General features: G+C 41.9%; 1 protein-coding gene across 8 annotated transcripts in view; it reads left to right on the forward strand.

Moving 5' to 3' along the window:
• LOC126427289 (zinc finger protein 99-like) overlaps window positions 1-23,250 on the forward strand; it is a 159,092-nt gene that overhangs the window by 100,559 nt on the left and 35,283 nt on the right. For 3 of the 8 annotated variants that reach the window (XM_050089572.1, XM_050089576.1, XM_050089571.1), the window contains one exon: window positions 5,964-6,001. The exons of 2 other annotated variants lie outside the window; for them this stretch is intronic. In XM_050089572.1, coding sequence (XP_049945529.1) covers window positions 5,964-6,001 — 38 coding nt within the window. Of the gene's footprint in view, window positions 1-5,963; window positions 6,002-10,885; window positions 10,938-14,947; window positions 15,048-23,250 lie in introns of those variants that run through there. 3 more of the 8 variants (XM_050089575.1, XM_050089573.1, XM_050089577.1) reach the window with 2 other exon arrangements.

The raw sequence follows: 23,250 nt of genomic DNA on the forward strand, positions 1-23,250 counted from the left end.
CCACACTCCTGTACACGTTCCCTGTCCGGGTGGAGGCTCACCGCACTTTGAATTCGTCTCGTGGTGTGGTATATACTAGATCACTCGACGGATTGACTGACCAGGAGATTCAGTCTTTCCTCGCTGAGCAGGGTGTGACAGCTGTCCATAGGGTCATGAAGGAGGTCAACAATGACCTTGTACCGACCCGGACCCTTTTCTTGACCTTTGATAGTTTTCAGCTGCCATCGCACATCAAAGCAGGCTACGAGGTTATTTCTGTTCACCTCTATGTCCCGACACCTACGCAATGCTACCAGTGTCAGCGTTTTAATCACACTCGCCAGTCTTGTTCCAATGCGGCTAAATGTGTCACTTGTGGCAGGGATGCCCATGAGGGTGACTGTCCACCTCCGTCTCCTCGTTGTGTGAACTGTCAGGGTGACCATGCAGCGTCCTCCCACGACTGTCCCATCTACAAGGGAGAATGCTGTATACAGGAAATTCGGGTCAAAGAGAAAGTGTCCACCTCGGCTGCTCGCAAGCTATTTGCTAGTAGGAAGCCCACGCTGCTCCCATCGGGGAAATACAGTACTGTCCTCGCCTCTCCTCGGACTACCAGGGAGGTGGGGACGCAGACATGTGATCTGACCTTCAGCACTACGGTCGTCCGTTCGGCCAGTTCTAAGATGACCCGGTCGACATCTCCTCTTCCTCCCATCACCCCTCAGACACAAGCACCTTCATCAGCCTCTGCCAAGACGAAGACCCAGAAGTCAGATGCACGGGCCTTCAAGAAGGAACCTTCCCGTGCCGACTTCCTACGTACCTTGAACTCCCAGTCATCGACCAGTACTTCCACTAAACGACCTTCCAAGAAGGCTCATAGGAAGCACAGTTCTCCTCTCTCTGCCCCGGTGCACTTCTTCTCTTGTGCCACCCAGCGGTTGCTGCCCCAGGCCGTCATCAGTTTTGCTTGGCCGCACTGCTGGTAGCCGAACATCTGGCCGTTCACCGGCAGAGGAAGCTCCCCCTCCCGGCCATCTTAACAAGATGGCCGATGAACCTATAGAACCAGTGGATGATGACTGTCCGCCTACTGATAGCGGCGGCAGTGCTCGCTCGAAGCCAGGCCCTCAGCGGCCTTCGAGGTGGCCCCTTCTTGCATCTTCTTTTTCTTTTTCTTTTTCTTCTCACGATGGCACTTATTCACTGGAATATTCGCAGCATTCACTCCAACCGAGAGGACTTGAAGTTGCTGCTCCGCTTGCACCGTCCGCTCGTCGTAGCCCTCCAGGAAACGAAACTACGCCCATGCGATCAAATTGCCTTGGCACACTACACCTCTGTGCGTTTTGACCTACCCCCTGTGGCAGGTATTCCGGCTCATGGAGGGGTTATGTTGCTGGTCCTGGATGATATTTACTATGATCCCATCACATTGCACACCGGCCTGCAGGCAGTTGCCGTCCAAATTACTCTCCCCACTTTTACATTTTCCATTTGTACCATTTACACTCCATCGTTGTCTGCCATTACCAGGGCAGACATGATACAAATTATTGCTCAGCTACCTGCACCATTTTTGTTAACTGGAGACTTCAATGCCCACCATCCCCTTTGGGGCTCTCCAGCATCCTGCCCGAGGGGCTCCCTGTTAGCAGACATTTTCAACCAGCTCAATCTTGTCTGCCTCAATACTGGCGCCCCTACTTTTCTTTCGGACACACCTCACACCTATTCCCATTTAGACCTCTCTATATGTACTACCCAACTTACACGCAGGTTTGAGTGGTATGCACTTTCTGATACATATTCGAGCGACCACTTCCCATGTGTTATCCATCTCGTGCATCATACCCCCTCTCCGTGCTCAACTAGTTGGAACATCTCCAAAGCAGACTGGGGGCTCTTCTCTTCCAGGGCGACCTTTCAGGATCAAACCTTCACAAGCTGCGATAGTCAGGTCGCACACCTCAGAAGTCCTTCTCACTGCTGCTGAATATTCCATCCCTCACACTACTTCTTCCCCATGTCGCATACCGGTCCCCTGGTGGACCTCAGCCTGTAGAGACGCTTTACGTGCTCGTCGACGTGCTTTACGCACCTTTAAATGCCACCCTACAATGGCGAATTGTATCAATTATAAACGATTACGTGCGCAGTGTCGTCGTATTATTAAAGAAAGCAAGAAAGCCAGCTGGGCTGCTTTCACAAGCACCTTCAACAGTTTTACTCCTTCTTCTGTTGTCTGGGGTAGCCTGCGCCAGCTATCTGGCACTAAGGTCCACTCACCAGTTTCTGGCTTGATGGTCGCGAATGACGTCCTTGTGGCCCCTGAGGCTGTCTCCAATGCCTTCGGCCCCTTTTTCGCAGAGGTTTCGAGCTCCCTTCCCCGAAAACAGGCAGAGGAGGCTAGGCCACCTAACTTCCGCTCCTCGAATCGTGAAAACTATAATGCCCCATTCCCCATGCGGGAACTCGAAAATGCACTTGCCCGGTCATGGTCCTCCACTCCAGGGCCTGATTCTATACATATTCAGATGCTGAAGAACCTTTCTCCTGCGGGTAAAGGTTTCCTTCTTCGTACTTATAATCGCATCTGGATTGAGGGACATGTTCCCGCATGCTGGCGCGAGTCTATTGTTGTACCGATTCCAAAGTCGGGGAAGGACAAGCACTTGCCTTCCAGTTATCGACCCATCTCGCTTACCAGCTGTGTCTGTAAGGTGGTGGAGTGAATGGTTAACTCTCGTTTGGTTTGGCTGCTCGAATCTCAACGCCTACTTACCAACGTACAATGTGGATTTCGTAGGCGCCACTCTGCTGTTGACCATCTGATTACCTTGTCGACCTTCATTACGAATAACTTCTTGCGGAAGCGCCAGGCTGCGGCTGTGTTCTTCGATTTGGAGAAGGCTTACGACACCTGTTGGAGGCGGGCATTCTCCGCACCATGCATACATGGGGCCTTCGCAGTCGCCTCCCTCTTTTTATTCGTTCCTTTTTAATGGATCGACAGTTCAGGGTACGTGTGGGTTCTGTCCTGTCAGACACCTTTCGCCAGGAGAATGGGGTGCCACAGGGCTCAGTTTTGAGTGTCACTCTCTTCACCATAGCGATCAATCCAGTAATGGATTGCCTCCCAGCTGATGTATCAGGCTCCCTTTTCGTGGACGATTTTACCATCTATTGCAGCGCGCAGCGTACATGTTTCCTGGAGCGCTGTCTTCAGCATTGTCTTGACCATCTTTACTCCTGGAGTGTCGCCAAGGAGTTTACCCCCGGTTCAATATAGCACTCCCGTTTTGTCGAACTTTGTTCGAAGTTCATTAATATGACCTTCATTTAGACAGATGGCTCTAAGACCAATGATGGGGTCGGGTGTTCTTTTATTGTCAGGGCACAAAGTTTCAAATACCGGCTCCATGGCCATTGTTCGGTCTTCACAGCTGAGCTCTTTGCCCTCTACCAGGCTGTTCTTTACATCTGCCGCCACCGACATTCTGCGTATGTCATCTGCTCCGATTCCCTGAGCGCCATTCAGAGCCTCAGTGATCTGTATGCGGTTCACCCTGCACCGGATCCAACGCTCTCTTCAGCAGCTGGTGGACGACGGTTCTCCAGTTAGCTTTATGTGGGTTCCTGGCCATGTCGGTATCCCTGGGAACGAAGCTGCAGATGCCGCGGCAAAGGCTGCGGTCCTCCAACCTCGGACAGCTTCTTGTTGTGTCCCTTCATCAGATTGTAGCAGGGTCATTTGTCGGGGCATTTTATCGCTGTGGCATGCCGATTGGGCTGCACTTACGGCCAACAAGCTTCGGGTCTTGAAACCTCTTCCCGCAGCTTGGACGTCCTCCTCACGCCCTTCTCGGTGGGAGGAGGTCGTTTTGGCCCTGTTACGAATTGGACACTGCCGGTTCAGCCATCGCCATCTGCTGACGGCTGCGCCGGCGCTGGCGCCGTTCTGCCCATGTGGTCAATTGCTGACGGTCCGCCACATTTTAACGTCCTGTCTGGATTTTAATACACTGCGTCTTGATCTTGCCCTGCCATGTACTCTAGATGCCATTTTAGCGGATGACCCAGGAGCAGCTGCTCGCGTTCTTAGTTTTATCAACTTTACAGTCCTGTCTAAGGACATTTGATTATGCTGTTTTTTTAATCCTATGCCTGTCAATCTGTTTATTGTGTTTTCCCTTTTAGCTGCTGTTTTAAACTTGTGCCTCGCGGTGCATTCCTAACGTAGTCTGGGTGCTAATGACCATTGTAGTTGTGCGCCCTAGAACCACAAAAAAAAAAAAGAACCGCAGGGTTTTCCGGCTTTGGGAGTCGGAATGGCGTAATAGCACACACAACATACTGCGTGTCATTAAGGAGACTATGAATGTGTGGAAATCTTCCATGCAGGCCTCTCGCGGGGAATAAGTTGTCCTATGCCAGCTCTGCACTGGCCATACGTGGCTAACGCATGATTACCTATTCCATCACGAGGACCCTCTTCAGTGTCACTGTGGCTCCCAAATGACAGTCGTCCACCTCTTGCTAGACTGCCCCCTTTTACCTGCTCTGCAGCAGACTTTTAACTTTCCCAGCACCCTGCCTTCAGTGTTTGGCGACAATGCCTCCACAGCAACTGGCCTTTTACATTTTATCTGTGAGAGTAGGTTTTATACTTCTATGAAGGTTTTAGCACATGTCCTTTGTCCCTTTGTGTCCTCCACCCTAGTCTTTGTAGGGTGGAGATTTTAATGTGTTGCAGAGTGGCTAGCTTTCCCTATTTATTCTTGGGGTTGGCCAGCCTCTGTAATCTGCTTTCGTGTTTTACTCTCTTCTGTTTCTAGCATCTCTATTCTTTTCTTGTCATCTTTTGTTCCTTTTAGTATTCATCGCCTTCCCTTTGTTCTTGTGGCTTCTCCTTTCTTTCTGTTTTGTGTTATATGTTTCGCCCGTTTTATTCTCACACTTGTGGCATTGTTTAATTAGAAACAAGGGACCGATGACCTCGTATTTTGGTCCCTTCTCTCGCATTTAAACCAACCAGCCAATCATATTGCAGATTTTAACTTCCATTCCCCAGGCACTAGGTGTGACATTTAATAACTTTGACTTTCTTCATAATAAGCTGTCACTTGATAATGGCGTACAGTCAAAATTCCAGTTGTGAATAAATATGGTTAACAGCAGTTTAGGCAGAAAATGTTCTAATCTCTAGTCTGCATCAGTTTGAGGATAAAAATATAATAAAATTTTTCTGTTTTCCTCTGGCACTTCATTAGATGCATCTCAACATCATTCTTGGCACTGTTTTACTTTGTCTCCATATTTCTTATTGTACTGATTTATTGGTGCATGTGCATTAATTATTGTGTACCTCTCATTTATGCATTGAATTATTGCAGGTAGAGTCTTTCTGAACATAATGAAAACTTTGGTACCAATTGCAGTATAGATTTGCCATTTATTAATGCAGATCCTTTTTCTGGAGTATTTTTGTGAATTTCTACTCTGTGTTCTCTGTGAAGAATCTACAGTTCTCAGAATGTGGTATTTCTTCATCTGTGAATCTGCTCTTTTGTAATAACTTTGTTGTCAGTTTACAATGTCTGACAATATTTTGAGTTAGCCAATGTTTATTAATGTTTGTATATTTAATCTTCCAAGCCTATGCTTAATTTTAGGTGTGAATTTTATGGTTGGGCTTAGAGGACACTCCTCACCTCTGCTAATTGGTATGGGCTCCCCAGAGCACAAAGGCCCAAATGTGTCTCAGTGAGAGAAAATTTTACACAAAGCATAAGTACATAACAGATGAAAGATGTTTTGGTCACTTTTTTTTAAAGTGTCTAGTAGGAAGTGTGGTTACAATTGAATCAATGGCTTACAGCATTTTATGGACCAATTAGATGTTGGTGGGTGTTAATAGAATTTTATTTACTATTTCATCAGTTGTAAATCACTGACCATTTCTTGAAATATTTCAGGTGGCAACCTCAACAAGATATGCATGCGATAGTGCAAGGTGAGTTATCATAATTCACTGCAGAACTTTTTAAGAAATATTTATATTTATTTACTAAATGATAAAGTACTTTTTCAGATATAAAGTGCACTTAGTTAATTATTCAGTATTACCAATAAGAAACAACATTACAAGGCACTACAATCAGTAATAAATAGAGCGAACTTCTAATATCCATACAGGAAAATAAAAGTTCACGTGGAATGTCGGCATCTGCATTGTGCTTAATGCAGAATGTCACATGAAAATAATTGAAATTCAACAGATCCATTTTGATGGGCACAAGCTAATGTCATACTGCTGTAGAACAAGTAAGGAGAAAGGATCAGAGGCTATATATCCAAACATTGGAACCAAATCCCACCCTTCTAGATTATTGAATATAGTGTTGAATAGCTCTTTCAGTGCTGTGCCACAGTGGTGCTTAGGAATCACACAAGCTTGTAGTAGTGACAGTTTACGGGCTACCATCAAGAAGCAGCTTAAGTAGTTGGTGCCAATTTCAGTAAAGTTGTGAAGACTTAACTGTGACACAGAAACATAACATTGTCTCTACAATCAGTGGGGATTCGCCGTAGTCCTAACTGAGGGCATCTGGGAACCATGATGTACACTTTCGAAAATCTGCCATTGAAAAATCCTCTTAGAGGACTTATTGCAAGATCCATTGCCTATTTATTTTGAGATTCAGTGATGTTCAGCATTTCAGTAGCAAAACGAAAGGCCAGTGTTTCACTTGATCATACTTATCGAATTTACAGTAATTATCAAGTGCAGAGTGCAGGAAGGCAAGTATGTTTTCACACACACACACACACACACACACACACACACACACACTCTCTCTCTCTCTCTCTCTCTCTCTCTCTCTCTCTCTCTCTCTCTCTCCTCATCGTGCTCTGCTACCACAGGGCCCCAGCCTCTGCAGCATGTCTTCCCTTTCTGTGTACATGTCTATCCTCCTGGTATTCTTTCTCCCTTTTCTTGAGGAACGTGTTTTGCATAGTTTCAGGAATGCTTTCTGAAGTTTTGATATCCTGGCATTGGAACAGTTCATCATCTATTTATTCTTTCTTTCTGTGTTCTCCATCTCAACTTCCTCTGCTTTGGCATTTGAGGTGTCTTTCTCTCTTCTTCCTCCCTGTGTGTTCCTGAAGGCTGGCCCATGCATTAGACACAAAACAGGTGACTAGGTAACACACAGTTCTGAGCCCCAGGTCAACAGATAGGGTACACACGCATCGTCCAGTACAGGCCTGGCCCAGAGAGGGATGACTGCCTGAGCTGTTACCTTCTCAAATGCCAATTGCACCCTCTGTTACAGAAGTTTGGAAGGTGTGACTTTAGGTGTGAACAGTCATTTACGGTGGGTGAATCCCCCTCTGAGGGTGCCCTGAGTTGGAAGGAGCGTGCCATTGGAGATGTTGGCAATCATGAGGGATTTTTTTGCAATGACTCAAACACCATCTTAGCGTGTGTCTACGAAACATAAACAGAATTAGGCTAAAGATTTTAAGACCCTCCCACTTGCATCTCTGTTCCTCGTAGATTGCTTGTGGAGGTGTGCTGTTCACATTTTTAACCATCATCCTACAATGATACACTGTATTCGTGTGAACAGTCATGTGTGCAGTGTTGTCATATTATTTGGGATACCAAAAAAAGCAGGGTGGATGTAATTTATTAGTTCTTTTAAGAGTTTCGCTCCTTCTTCCATTTTGTGGGGCAGTTCTCATCGGTTCTGTGGTGCCAAGCTCATTTCCTCAATTTCTGGTATGGTCATAATGTCACTGTGGATCCTATTGCTATCTCCAACATCTTGGGCCAATATTTTGCAGACATTTTAAGCTCCACCCACTATCACCTTGCCTTCCTCCCTTGGAAACAAGTGGAGGCGGCGTGGACGATATCCTCAGAATTATGAATGTTACAATGTCGCTATTACCATGAGGGAGCTAGAGCATGTTCTCACTTCATCCAAATCATCTGCCCCAGAGCCAAACGATGTTCACATTCAGATGTTGTAGCGTTCTCTTGTGGGTAAGCACCTTCTCCTTTGTAAGTACAATCATATTTGCGCAGGTGGCATGTTTCATAGATGCTGGCATGAAGCCACTGTTATACTCGTACCTAAGCCCAGTAAGGACAAATACTTTCCTTCTAGTTACTGCCCCATTTCTCTTACCAGTTGTGTTTGCAAAGTGATTGAATGTGTGATTCATAGGTGGCTGGTTTGGTGCCTTGTGTCTCACAAACTTCTAAGGACTGCACAATGTGGATTTCGAGCACACTGTTCTGCATTTGACTGTCTTGGCACTTTGTCAACCATATCGTGAATGGTTTCCTGTGAAAATACAAGACAGTGGCAATGTTATTTGATTTGGAGAAAGCGTGATACACCTGCTTGGGGTCTGGTATCCCCTGTATTCTATACATCTGGGTCTACAAGGCCATCTACCCCATTTATTAGGAATGTTTTGAAAGACAAAGTTTTCTCAAGGTATAAGTGGGTTCAGCCTTGTGAGACACCTTTATCTAGGAAAATGGGGTGCCTGAAGGCTCTGTACTGATTGTAGTCCTCTTTGCTATCACTGTTTGTCCTATTAGGGAGTGTCTCGCACCAAGCATTTCTGTCTCCCTTTTTGTCAATGATTGTAAAATCTGTTGTAGTTCTCCATAAACTTGTCTCCTTGAGTGGTGTCTCCAACACCATCTCTATTGTCTTTACTTGTGGAGCATGGACAGTGGCTTTCACTTTTCCACTGACTAACTCTTTTGTATAAATTTTTGGAATGCAATGAGTTTGTTGCATTATCTTTACACGTTGTGCCTATTGCTATTCTGTTCATTAAAAAAAATGAAGTTTTGGGGGGCTCATGCTTGATAGGAACCCTCCTTGGTCCTTTAATGTGTCTTACCTGCCTGTACATTGTGCCCAGTTTCTCAGTGCCCTATGTGTCCTGAGCAGTACTTCCTGGGGAGCAGATCAGACTACCACCCTCTGTTTGTTGTGAACCCTTGCCCATTCAAGACTTGACTGTGGGGGTTTCGTTTATTCCTCTGCATCTCTGTTGATTATATGCTGTCTTAACACAATCCACCAGCATGGAATATTGGCCTGATGTCCCCCTCTGTGGATAAGGATACCGTTTCTCCATCATGCCCGTCCACTTGTCCTATTCTCTCTTTTTCGATGACTCCCTTGCCTGGCAGTATGGGACATGCCCTTTTTCTCTGTTACCTTCTGGACTTCATATTTGGCTGCTGCTTCTGCAGCTTAATTTCATGGTACCTGCTATGTTGCTGATGGGTGTCAACCCTTCACCACCTTGGGTTTATGTGGCAGCCCATGTTTGTCTGGGATTTCATTTCCTTCAATTTTATAAGCAGGACCCACTGTAGGAAATAAATTATCAAGGTACAAAATTTGTCGCAGGATTACTCTACACAAATTATACTGACTGGCAGTATGTCCACTGATCGATTACTCAAAAAATTTATCATTATTATGCACCCTCACTTGTTCCTTCAAGAATCTTAGTAGCCATGCTATTGAATATTTATGACTCGTCCACAGTGCCTTGTGTTTTTTTTATCTCAGATTTAAACATAGTAACGTTCGTATGTACCTGAGATCCTTCTTCAAATTGTTTTAAGTATACATATCAGTCGTCAATGTCACAAGAGCAAAAGGTATTGCCACAACTTCCCCATTCTGTAGATGGAATTTATTTTTCATTCAGTGATGTTAGCTGTGCTTTTGTGTGTTTCAAAAACACTCAACAATGTACCTCACTATCCCCTGCTCATCTGTTGGAGGAAAGTAGTTTGGTTTTAATTTGGACCAATAGAACATTAGGAGTAGAGTGAATGTCATTACATTGCAACTTCAAATGATGCAGAGACTTACCTACTGCTTGTTTTTATGCAATGTTTGGGAAAAATATTAGGCAGAGATATCATCAGGGTTATGAGTTGAAGTCCTTGTAGTGTCAAAGATCGTACAACACCTGGTTCCTATTAGTGAAGTGACAACACAGTTCTTCAGGTGGTGTCAAATCACTGAGAACTAGCTCTATACCCCTGACAACATCTAAATTGACAGTGCCATGTTTCTTGGATTTCCACATTCTCAAGCAATGTATCCTACATAAGCACACTGTAAAATCTCGTGATTTTAAGTTTTCTGACGAGTTTAAGCAGATTTATGTTTGTAATCCCTCTCTCCTGTGCCATTGCTGTGGCCTAATTTTAATTTACCACTCAAGCCCTTTCCTGTATTTCAGATATAGGCTTTTTCTTATAGCGAAGGCGTCCACGATCATATTGTACCTTTCAGCAGCTTGTAATTGCTTTTCACTTTGAGCATTCTGTACTGCTTGAAATATAATAGCAGCTCCCCTAGCTAATGAAACCAGTGGCTAACAGCCCAGTAAATGAAGGTATTAGGAACAGAATTATTCCACCAGATGTTGTTATTGGAGTACCCTGGGTGCTTGAACACATCGTTTCCTTTCTTCTTTCTGCCCCAACACACCTTTTGCCACTGTCACCACCGATTTGATGCAATTTTTTAAACATCCCATTGGTTTTTCTTTTTCTTTAGTGTGTGACGAGCTGCACTCATTATTGCTTGAAGGTTAGTCCAGTACCCTATTTAAGTTTGGGCATACATTGTCATATCTACTACAAATACAGCAATAGGTTGTCCTACATGAATGTCCTTTCTTTGACATGCCTGTGCAGCCTTATTAATGAATATTTGGTGTGCAGTATTGTGATATTTATTTGTAGTGGAGGCAATGTTGTGCTCTTTGCATACATTGTCCAATACATTAAAGACTTTATCTCCATAACCTATGTGCTATTTCAATTTTGTTCCAGATCCACAGAAATTGTATCCAGAGATACAAATTTCTGATGGCAGACTCTCAGAATACCACATCCAAGTTTGTTGATGTTCCCTAGCACTCTTACACTACTGCATGGTTTGAGATTTGCTTTTCATATTACACAGCAAATTGTGAGTGTTCACCCAACTGTTGAGCTATGATGAAAAACAGCAATTTCCCCAATGCCCTATTCCCTCAATGACTCGTGACCTGCTGTATGAGGAACATATTAGGTTCAGAGCTTTTCTGTAATTCCTTTGTGTTCCTCTGTGACATCAATAGGTTTGTTCTTAACTGTATGGTGAGTAATATGATTATAATTGTCAATGATTTGTCATAGTACGTTCAGTCGTTTGTACATATGTTGAAGATAAAATTGTTCAGCTTTTGATTGTCTAGTTAAACCATTTGAAAATACTAGTTTTCAAATGGGAGAATGTTGAATAGTGATTTATCCCACATCAATCCATTTCCACTTTGAAACGCCTATTATAATATTCACTTCCATGATCAGCCTCAAGGTTGTCAGGCAATCAATTCATTCCAGCCCGCAACAAATGTTTAAAAACCTCTGAAACTTCCTTCCCTGTCTTTACCTTCAAATGTAAGGCTCAAGCGAATGTGGAATGTGTATCTGACCATTAGACTGTACTCGAAACCATTATTTGATTGTATTTATTTTTTTACACATCGAGTTCCGTAGGACCAAATTGAGGAACAAATCTGAGGTCATGGAACGTGTCAGTGCATGAAATTACAGCATAAAAGGAATAACAGGTAAAAATAAAACTTTACGAACCCGAAAAAAGGCAGTCCGTAAGTTTAAGTAAATGCAGTCAACAATACAACAAGAATCAGCTTAATTTTTCAAGGAACTGCTCAATAGAATAGAAGGAGTGACCGATGAGCAAACTCTTCAGTTTTGATTTGAAAGTGCGTGGATTACTGCCAAGATATTTTAATCTGAGCGTTAGCTTATTGAAAATACGTGCAGCAGTATACTGCACACCTTTCTGCACGGGAGTTAAGGAAGTCTGATCGAAATGCAGTTTTATTTCTGCGGAGTATTAACTGAGTGAAAGCTGCTTATTTTTGGGAGTAAGTTAATATTGTTAACAAGAAAGACAGTAAGGACTGTATATATTGAGAGGCCAATGTTAAAATACCCAGACTTGTGAAGAGGGGTCGACAAGAGGTTTGTGAACTGGCACCACTTACTGCCTGAACTGCCTGTTTCTGAGCCAAAAATGTCCTATTAGAATGGGAAGAGTTATCCCAAAATATAATACCATGAGTGTTTAATGTCTAAGAGATCAGTCTGGCATTCCGTATATTATCACACCTGCACAGAAAAATTCTGCATGAAAAGTAAAGCTCATGAACACCTCTTTCCATAATTATTCAATGATGCACCTTTTTTGAAGCTCAGATATGATTGATACTATTTTGTTCATGTCACATGCACTGGCTGAAGCTGTATGCAGTTGTAATCAATCTGTGATTTCATTCAGTTGTCATAGTATATGTACTCTAGAGGTAGATTGTTCAGTCTTTCACTCTGAGACTTTCTCATCATGTTGTCGTCTTACGTTCATTGGCCATTTGTGGTATATTATCATAGGTTTTTATATTTTCAGTGTATATTTTTGACATTCGACATTTTTTAGAACATTAACTGTAACAGCCAAGGCATTCTTTCAGATTTCTTGTTCCCATTTCTTACTGGATTCTCGGTTAATCATATTGAGTGCTTACCTAACAAATATGGTTTTGTTGTGATGACCCCATATGCTCTGTCTTAACTCAGCATTACTGTAAGTCAGTAATAGCCTTTCCTCATCCTCATCCTCATCCTCCTCCTCGTCCTCCTCCTCCTCCTCCTCCATTTCTGCTCTTATTCATAGTGCATGACAGCTCTTTCAGCCTGTCAGTTACTGGCTTAAATTTTACCAAGAGTTGCTGGTCGCAATGCAGTTGCCCTATCTTTAACAAAAGTAACTTCTGTCAAATAGCCTTCCACACCTCAATAACATTATGTTCTTTCTACAACATGATGCTGTATACTAAGCCATTTCTGAGACAGTTTACAACTTACGTATACTTTGAGACCAACGGTGGTGATGGGCGTGAAGTGCCTTAGCCATCACACTGATGTTCAACACATACATTCGTTTTGCGTTACCTACTTTAATTTCTCATTGACACATAGTTCACATTGCTATATTCGAGCATTCGACACATCAACATTCATAGCACCTCCCTTGACAAGAATTTCAGTTCCATTAATTTAGTGTTGACTGTCTCCATTTTTCTGTGAAATCCACATGCTTTGCATCCTCTGAATGAATATGTAACACATGGAAAATTTTACATAGTGTGCAATATACTGATACAGTGAAGTTTTGGTACATTGCGTTTTTGGAGAATCTTGTTGAAGTTTCATTTCTATTGACCCTCATTCAGTTTGCTAGTTCTATCTTTAACCAGTAAGCCATACTGTTAGTTGCTTCAGCAATCCTCACATCTAACAAATTCATTGAGTAACATGTCAGTTTGTACATGTGCTTGGTAAATATGCTTTAAATTCAGATTGTCCTGTTCGAAAGCGATAATAAGATTTCTGTTATCCTAGGCCATCTGCTGTATAACTACACCTCACTGAAATAAAATATATTGACTTGCATATGGTGAGCAAAGCAGAAATAGTTTCAGATATTCTGATTTTCCACTGAGGTGGCAAATATGAATATGCTGTTTGGCTTTACTTTTTCAAATGGTTGAATATCACTGGTTTTGCTGGTTGTCTGGTATGTTACTCCCTTAATTCCACGTGAAATCTCTTGCAGTAGCTGATATTTTGACTGACAAAATTTTCAAAAGAATATACACATGTACAAAGTGGACTCTCCCAGGATGTCAACAGTTTAAAAACTAGATTATTTTCCCTCAGCATGAAGCCATAATAACCAAAGCACCTGTAATATCAGGAAGTAATCACTCATTCATCTTGTTCTTCTACTTTCCACCATCATTACAGGAGCAGCCACTTACAATAAGACCATTGTGGTGAGGCTGTTTCATTGTCGTTCTTCTGCTTTCCACCATCATTGCAGGAGCAGCCACTTACAATAAGAGACTGTTTCATTGTCTTGGTTAAGGTGGTAACTGCTCATTTACATTGAAATGGAGGGAGTTGTATTAACTGTTACTTATAGCTGGCTAGATAAACAAACTTAAATAAGACCGTAATTTAGTGCCCACATCTGGTAATGTTGAATCATACACTTCCACTTTCATCAGTGCACAGAATGAATCATGGAGTTGAGCTACAGTGGTTTGCAGTGGGTGGAGAGTTCGGTGAGCTATCGAGAGTAGATTAATGCGCAGTGATTTGTGTTTAAAGAGCCGATTGTAGTAGTTATGTCCTCCAGTCAAGTGGTAGCAGCAATAGCACATCAGAGTACTATGCACCAACACGTTTTTATAAGAAGCAACATATTTTAAATTTTGTCAGTGTTCTTCACCTTCAACTCCTATATTTGATGTCTGTCTTTGTATTTCCCATGCCAACACTGGTATGGACAGAATTAGTAATTGCTGTGTTCAGATGTGAACAAAGTCAGTGATTCTTCACTCACAGCTGTAGGCAGTGTTGTCCAACAATTGGTCCACTGCTGCGGTCACCTTGGGTATTGCTCACACTGAGATTGCCCTCGCTTGTGGTGGAGTGGGAAGTTATTCCAGTGTTTGAGTGACAGTGACAATTTTCTGAGGGGCCAATTGGAGAACCTGCCCATTCATCTGAGGAACAGATTTTGGATGCTGTCTATGGCTGATGAAGTCCAAGAGCCAGATCAAGTCGCTTGCCATGTTCCAGAGGAAGCCTCTCAGCATGCAAGACTGGACTTTCACAGAGACTAGAGCTACTGGTAACTGGGAGCTCCAGTGTAATGTGTGTAATGGCACCCCTTAGAGATATGACTGCATTGGAGGGTAAATGATCCAATGTGCATTCTGGGAGGAGTCTTTACACATGAGGACTGGGTGCTTCCAGATGCCATGAAGAGCATGGTGTAGCCAGCTGCAGGTGGTGGCTCATGTTGGTGCTAACCATATTGCCATATTGGATCAGAAGAGATTCTCTCTGGTTTCAGGTGAGTAGCTAAAATAGTAAGACTCCCATTCTTTGTTGTGGACATACAGCATCATGGGCAGAACTGACAGTGGTACTTCAGTATAGAGTGGAGTGATGGTCTGAATCAGAGTCCCAGGCAGTTTTGTGGCTGTGTGCATTGCAGATTCCTCAGCTGGCACCAAAGAGTGGTGGGTTTATGGGTTAAGTTAAATAGTTCAGTAGTTCAGGTGAAATTTTTTTAAAAGACCTAACTATGTTCACAGAGGGTAGATGAAATACAGTTGGTGGTGTAGTGTTCATTGCTGTTAGTAGTTTACCTTGTAGTGAAATTTAAGTAGATGGTTCCTGTGACTTAGTATGGGTAGAGGTTATACGTGACAATGGGAATATATTAATAATCATTTCCTTTTACCGATGCTGTGATTTGGACGATATGGTTGCTGAACAGTTCAAAGAAAACTTGAGTGTTGTTTCAAATAGGTGTGCCACTCGTATAATTATAGTTGGTGGGGACTTCAATCTACCCTCTATATATTAGCGAAAATACATTTTGAATGTCACCGAGCGAGGTGGCGCAGTGGTTAGACACTGGACTCGCATTCAGGAGGACAATGGTTCAATCCCGCGTCCGGCCATCCTGATTTAGGTTTTCTGTGATTTCCCTAAATCGCTCCAGGCAAATGCCGGGATGGTTCCTTTGAAAGGGCACAGCTGACTTCCTTCCCCATCCTTCCCTAATCCGATGAGACTGATGACCACGCTGTCTGGTCTCCTTCCCCAAAACAACCCAACCCAACATTTTTAATGTCAGTGGGGGGCATAGAATGTTGTCCGAAACTATACTGAATGCTGTCTCAGAAAATTATTTTGAAGAATGAGATCACAAGCTCACTCGAAGTGTAAATGGTTGTGAAAGCATACTTGACATCTTGATAGCCTTGACCAAACAGGGAGCATAACAAAAGATCCCACAAGGTAGTTGATCCACGAAGAGTCCGCAAGACTGAATATTGTAACATCCAAACTCACCAAAATAAATTAAATACATTTGCACTTAAAAAGCAGATAAAAATTCGCTTGACATCTTGCTAAGAGTGTCTCCACTCCTTCATGTATGTCTTTCTAAATGTAGGTCAGATGTAGTTTGAAGTCAAAGAAATAATATTAAGGGTAACTGAGAGATATGTGTCAAATAAATTAAATTAAATTGATCCTCCATGTGATACAAAACTGGTCAGAAGATTGTTGCAGAAGCAATGAAAAACACATGACAAATTTAAAAGAATGCAAAATCCACAAAATTGGTGAAGTTTTACAGAAGCTCAAAATTTAGCACAAACTTCAATGAGAGATGCTTTCAATAGATTCCAGAATGACTCTCTGTCTCGAAATCTGGTAGAAAACCCAAAGAAATTCTGGTTGTGTATAAAGTATGCCATTGACAAGATGCATAAATACCTTCACTGCACAATAAAAATGGTAATGCTACTGATGACAGTGCTACTAAAGCTGAGTTACTGAAGACTGTTTCCCTAAATTCCTTCACAAAAAATGCAAAGCAAGTATTCCAGAATTATAATCAAGACTAACTGCCTGCATGAGTAACTTGGAAGTGTATATCCGAAATGTAGAGATGCACACTTAAGAAAGGCAGTGTCTCTGGTCCAGACTGTACACCATTCAGTTACCTCTCAGAATATGCTGATGCAATAGCTCCATACTTAGAAGTCATATACAACTCTTCCACTGTTGAATGATCCATACCCAAAGACCGGAAAGTTGCACAAATCACATCAGCACCCAAGATAAGAAATGGGAGTAATCCATTACACTACACATTGCAGTAGGATTTTGGAAAATATAATATGCTTGAACATTATGAATTACTTTGAAGACATGATTCATTGACCCACAACAAGCTTTTTATTCTCAAAAAGTAATGAGTAATATGGACAGATGATGTTACATTGATCCCATATTTTTGGATTTGCGAAGGCTTTTGACTCCACTCCTCACAAGTGACATTCACTTAAATTGTGTGCCCATGGAGTATCATCGCAGTTGTGTGAACTGGTTCGTTATTTTGTACCAGAAAGGTCACAGTTCATAATAGCAGACAGAAAGTTATTGAGCAAAATAGAAGTAATATCTGACGTTTCCCAGGGAAGTGTTAGAGGTTCTCTGTTGTTCCTGATCTATAAAATCGATTTAGAAGACAATCTGAGCAGCTCTCTTCGATTGTTTGAAGATTATGCTGCTATTTAGATGGCCGGGGTGGCCGAACGGTTCTACGTGCTACAGTCTGGAACTGCGCGACCGCTATGGTCCCAGGTTCGAATCCTGCCTCGGGCATGGATGTGTGTGATGTCCTTAGGTTAATTAGGTTTAAGTAGTTCTAAGTTCTAGGGGACTGATGACCTCAGAAGTTAAGTCCCATAGTGCTCAGAGCCAGTTGAACCAGTATGCTTTTATTTACCGTATTGCGAAGTCATCAGGTGGTCAAAGCGAAATGTGAAGTGATAGACGAGATATCTGTATGGTCTGAAAAATAGCAATTGACTGTAAATAGTCAAAAGTGTGAAGTCATCCACATGAGTACTAAAAGAAATGCGATAAATTTTGTTTACCTGAAGGTGTTTACCTAAAAGCTGTAAACTCAACTAAATACATAGTGGTTACACTTACGAATAAATTAAACTGTAATGTTCATATAGACAATGCCATGGAGAAAGCAAACCAAAGAGTGATTTATTGGCAGAACACACCGGTAACGTAACAGGCTTAGTAAAGAGACTCGTTGCACTACATTTCTGTGCCCTCTGGAATATTGCAGTGTGGTATGGAACATCAAAGAAGTTCAAAGAAAGGCAGCACATTTTTTATTATTGCAAAATAAGGGAGAGAGTTCTATGGATACGATACATGAATTGGGTTGGTGTTAATTAAAACAAAGGCGTTGTTCACTATGGCAAGACTTTCTTATGAAATTTCAATCATGAATTTTATTGTCAGTATGAAAATATTTTTTGGCACCCATCTATATAGGGAGATACTATCATCATAATTAAATACTAGAAATTAGAGCTTGCATTGAAAGATGTTTTCCTCACATGCAGTTAGAGTGGAATGGTCGAGAAGTAGATTAAAGATGGTGGTTTGATGACCCACTGCCAGGCCCTTAACTATGAATTGCTGCATAATCATGTAGATGAAAGTCATTATCATCATCTTACATATGTCTATGCATGTTGGCTTAGGATATTTAGGTGGTGTAGCTGATAATCATCTCAGAGCCTGAGGTGGCATGCCAGTTGCTCTTTAGATGATTGCCAACAATATCCTCATACATTTGCTGGAATACCACAGCAACAACAGCAAGTTGCTTCAATATCTTAATCAGCACTTCCATTATATCGTGCTGTGGAAAAAAAGTAAATTGATTCTGTATAGAAATCGAATGCTTAGCGGTGTGATATAAGAATGGCAGATATTTCTTTTGTGTTTCTAATACTTACAATTCATCTCATCATCAGTCTTTGTTAATATGCAAATGCTTTGAAAGTGCTGTTCATGGATTTAAAAAACTACTGCTGATCTAATTGTAATAAAACATAATGTAAGTTACAGGTAGATCAGTTCTTAAATGTTTCTGGTATGGACAGGCACTCCACCATATGCAACACTTCATACATGTTAATTGTTGTAATGTGAAGTGACATCATGGGTGCAGACACATGAGGTGCACAGGGCAGAGGGTGCTTCATGAAAGTTGCAGGAGCACTGGCCAAGGGAGTGGAGGTGCTCATGGCTGGATGCTGATGCGCATTCTTATGAGTACAGAGCAGAGGGGTGCACTGTATGGGAAGTGCTCGTAGCAAAATTATCAGAAGCGAAGGGAGGAGGCAGGAGGGTCCTCCCATCCCTCCCCTTCTCCCTCCCATATCCCCTTGCCCTCCTGTGTCCCTCCCACCTGAGCCCTCTTCCTCTCCTTTCTCCCTGCCCTCTGCCCTGCCACTTCCCCCTTCCCTGGCCACCTGCCTGCCCCATCCAACTGTCTGTTCCTTTCTGTAGACTGACCACACTGCTGGTGCACATGGCCTATGGCAGAGTTAAATGTGTCAGCCCACAGCAGGAGTCTTGCATACAGTTTGGTGTCATTTCTAATGTTGATTATGTGCAGAGAACATAATGCTGTTTCAAGTCTTGTAAACATTTGTATAGTGGAGAACTTTTCAGTTCACCAAACCCTATACCAGAATGAGATGCAACCAGTATGGTTTATTAAAGCCACAATGCACCATAGAAGATGCTTTATAAGGCAGGAATGCCCATAACCATTGGGGGCATACCTCAAACAATCGGAAAGTCACATAAAAGATCTAGATATCGCTTTTTATTGTCCGGTAGTGATAATTGAAATGGATGTTATAAATCTGTTATGTATGTAGTTGACCTTTCTTCATGTGGAATTTGGATTCTGCATTCTCAGCAACGGCCTTGCTGCAGCTCTTTCTGTCAGATGACCAAAGTTAATGCTGTTGGGCTTGGCTAGCAAGTGGATACATGACTATCTGGGTCTGCCAAGTGGTGTTGGAAAGTGGGGTGCACTCAGCTCATTTGAGGCTAATTGAGCAGCAACTTCATACAGAAGTATCAGCTCTGGGCACGAAAATTGACTACAGCTGAGAGAGTGATGTGGCAACCAAATGCTCCATCACATACCCATCCAGTGATGCGTATTGGCTGAGGATGGCATGGTGGTTGTTCAGTTCCATTGGGCCTTTTGAGGCCTCTTCAGATGGAGTATTCGCAGAAGTCAAATCCTATCAGCCTTGGAATCGACCCATGTTTCAGAAACTGTCAGAATAGACCTTAATGTCCTTTTTTTTTTTTTTTTTTTTTAGAAGCAGACTGTTTGTACTAGGCAGCAGCGAAAATGGTTGGTGGCTGGAGAGGAAAGTGTAAATGGCACCACTTCCACCTTTTCTGCACACTTCCCCCAATATTGTGCTCACTGCACACCTCACTTCCCATGTGTTACAAGCTTTTGGCCACTATGTGTTGAGCCAGCTGCAGTGAACTATACCATCAGACAATGCTGTCTTGCACATAAAGCTCTAAGCATTGCATGGCACTCATTTGAAAAGTGTAATACCCAAAACTGGCAGATAGTACGTTACAAGGAGGATATTAGAATCAGAAGCAGGTAATGATTTACTTCAGACTATTATTGTCCAAAAACCTTGCATGAAGAAAATGATAGGAAATACTGTAGTGAAACAGCAACCTTTTCATAACATATTCTTGTGTGTTTTAGAAGGTTTAATACAGCTAAATACATTACTGCTCCTGTGTTTAATTCTAAAGCTATTTCAGTTTGGGTTATGACCATTAAAACATATGAGTCTTAATCTCGGTACAAAGCAGGGAATGTGGATCCTATGCTTGCCACAAGTTACACCAATAAACATATCAGCAAAGGCAGTGTATGCATGGTGGCTGTCGTGCCTCATATTGATAAATTTATGTGAGAAAAGAGGAAAGGGGAAATAACAGGAAAAGAGCGTTTACATCTTTGGGAATGAGGAAAACTGGAAACATTTTATGCAATTTAGCTCTCTTTAATCATCCTGTTCTGAAACCTATCTGTGGAGTTGTTTGAAGCAATGGCAATGCTTTCTACAAACTTTTCTCAGAGACCTCCTTCAGAATGTCCTTTTTTCTTCTCTTTTTTTTTTTTTCTTTTGCAGATTTTCAGTGTGGCATAAATATTTAATCCAGTCTTCCACCATGATATAAGTTTCTTTCCCAAGTAAATTCTGCACATCATTCATTCTGTATATAAAGCTCCTGGAAATGTTATTTACATTTATTAGTGCATACACATTTTGTGTTGAGTTGTGTTGGCAGTGGTTAGGGGCAATCTCACAACCTTGTGGTCCATTTCTGCTGCTAAACTGTCAAGTTCATGTTGATTGCAAAGATGGAAAAGGCACCTGACATCATCCACTATCTCCACTTTGGTATAGCAGCATTGAATTGAGTTACTTTTCTCTTACAGGTAGTGTGGAATTTCCGCCTTCCTTGTTTGTGAACTAGAAAATTTCTTCTTAATTCTTGAATTATAACTGGCATTATGCATGACAGACAGCGCTCATTGAATACACACAATAAAGATAAAAAAAGCTTCAGTTACATCAATGTTGAATTCAGGATAATCATTGGATTTGTGGGATGTAAATAAAAGGCTTTTGGCAAAGATCGTCCTGCATGACATGGTGAGTGACTTTCCTTTGCTAATCAGTACTTTCAACCCATCATTGCCTTTCAAACCCTGTCACATTTGGTTTATTGCATGATTCTGAGTGAGCCACATCTCTTCTATATAAATTGTAGGGCAACGATTATTTCCTTTCCTGATGCTGTAAATTTTTCTCAGAAAAGTAGATGTAGTTCTGCGGTAATGGATCCTCCATTGGAGTGCATCTTTCATCATTGCATTTGCTGTACATATATCCCAAATGTTTCAGAATTCTTTCTTTCGATTGATTGTCCCCTGTGAAAGCTATCTTATAATTTGAAACATCTAGTACATTTTATAATATAGAATACCCACGATGGTCATAAAATTACAAAAGAGTACAATGAAGAACATCTTTCTGGTAATCTTCCAAATCAGTGACAGTTCTTCTACTAATGTCTTTCCTTTGAGACTGAAAGTCCATTTCTGGGACACAGGTTTCGATTGACTGCACTTCTGCAGATAGTCTCAGTACAGTTATTGGTCAAACACCAGATCCCTATGCTGCTGAAGTTTGCAGTGCTGCTGAGTTTTCGTCTCTTTTGGTGTTGTCTTTAAGGTCATGAAGAAATTCTTTTACCTTGTATGTAACACTCTTTGTTGGCTCTGTGTATTTTGGAACAGAGTCATCTTAAGTTGGAAATAAAAATTACAATGCTAACCAATGGACATCAGTTCTCTCTTAGCAAACATATGCTTCCATCCAGCATGCACAAATGAATGTTAAAGAGTGAGTATCAAAAAAGGTGCAAAGCTTGGCAACAGCAGCATTAATGAAGCACAGCGTTACCACATGACATGCTGTGGCAAAAGTAGGAGTTAAGAGCCATGGACCAAGCCAGAATAGGCCAAAGGCTTCTCGTTGACATTCAAAAAATTGAGAGAAGACGAAGGTTGTGTAAACTGGTATAACCCTCTCAACTACCAATTGGTGCTCCCTGATGTGGAGAATCACAAATTTTCTGCAAGGATCCAGTCTTGTTTCTGTCACAAGTCACAGGTCTCAAGTTTTTGAAAGCCCAGTGCATGTCTTATCCAAATGATACAGGATGTGGGATCATTGTGCAAGGGTTTAACAAAGAAGGATCATGTTGTGATAATGGGTAGGACAGGAAATAGTATTGATATAGATCATGTGTACAATATTGAGTATGGCCTGCTGAAAATAGTATCTGCAATGAACCGTACACATGTGGACTTGGTTCCTGCTTTCATGTTGTTAAGTTTGCATCAATTGAGCAGCTTTGTAAGGAATGTCAATATCAAGTAAACCAGCTGCTTCAGGGAGCTACTTTGTCAGGCATGAATTTGGTTCCTGTTACTACTGATAGATGTGTACTATAGATATTCTCATAAAAGTACAATGAAAAATAACGTCAGTCTATTGCATCATACTGTCAGGGAAGCTGCTTGTGCGTTTAGAAGATTTAGAAACTGAGGGTGAAAAATGTACACCTGTGCAAACATCAGAAATGTGGAAAAGGTAAATGTAGGTGGATATAATCGTTCAGCACATGCAAGTCGACACATTGTGGAAAGAGGAGTTGCCATATACAAGGTCTGTTCAAAAAAATTCCAGAACATTCGTAATTTCTCGCCAATAGTGTCTTGGAGCAGAATGATGTAGCTTCACCTGCTTGAAAAATGAAGTACTGACAAAAGTCAATTTGATTTTCGGAAATGCATTTCAACAGAAAATCCTATATATGCTTTCACAGCTCAAATATTAAATGCTCTGCAGAACTGAACATCGCCAATTATGATTGTTTGTAACCTCTCATAGGTTTTTGACTATGTTAATCATGAAATTCTTATAGATACACTTAAGTATTGTGGTAATAATAAGACATGCACTTGGGACCTTTGCTTTTCACGGGTAAGTGCTCTACCATCTGAGCTACCCACGCACAACTCACGACCC

Source organism: Schistocerca serialis, chromosome 11 (assembly GCF_023864345.2).
Source record: "Schistocerca serialis cubense isolate TAMUIC-IGC-003099 chromosome 11, iqSchSeri2.2, whole genome shotgun sequence".
NCBI lineage: Eukaryota > Metazoa > Arthropoda > Insecta > Orthoptera > Acrididae > Schistocerca > Schistocerca serialis.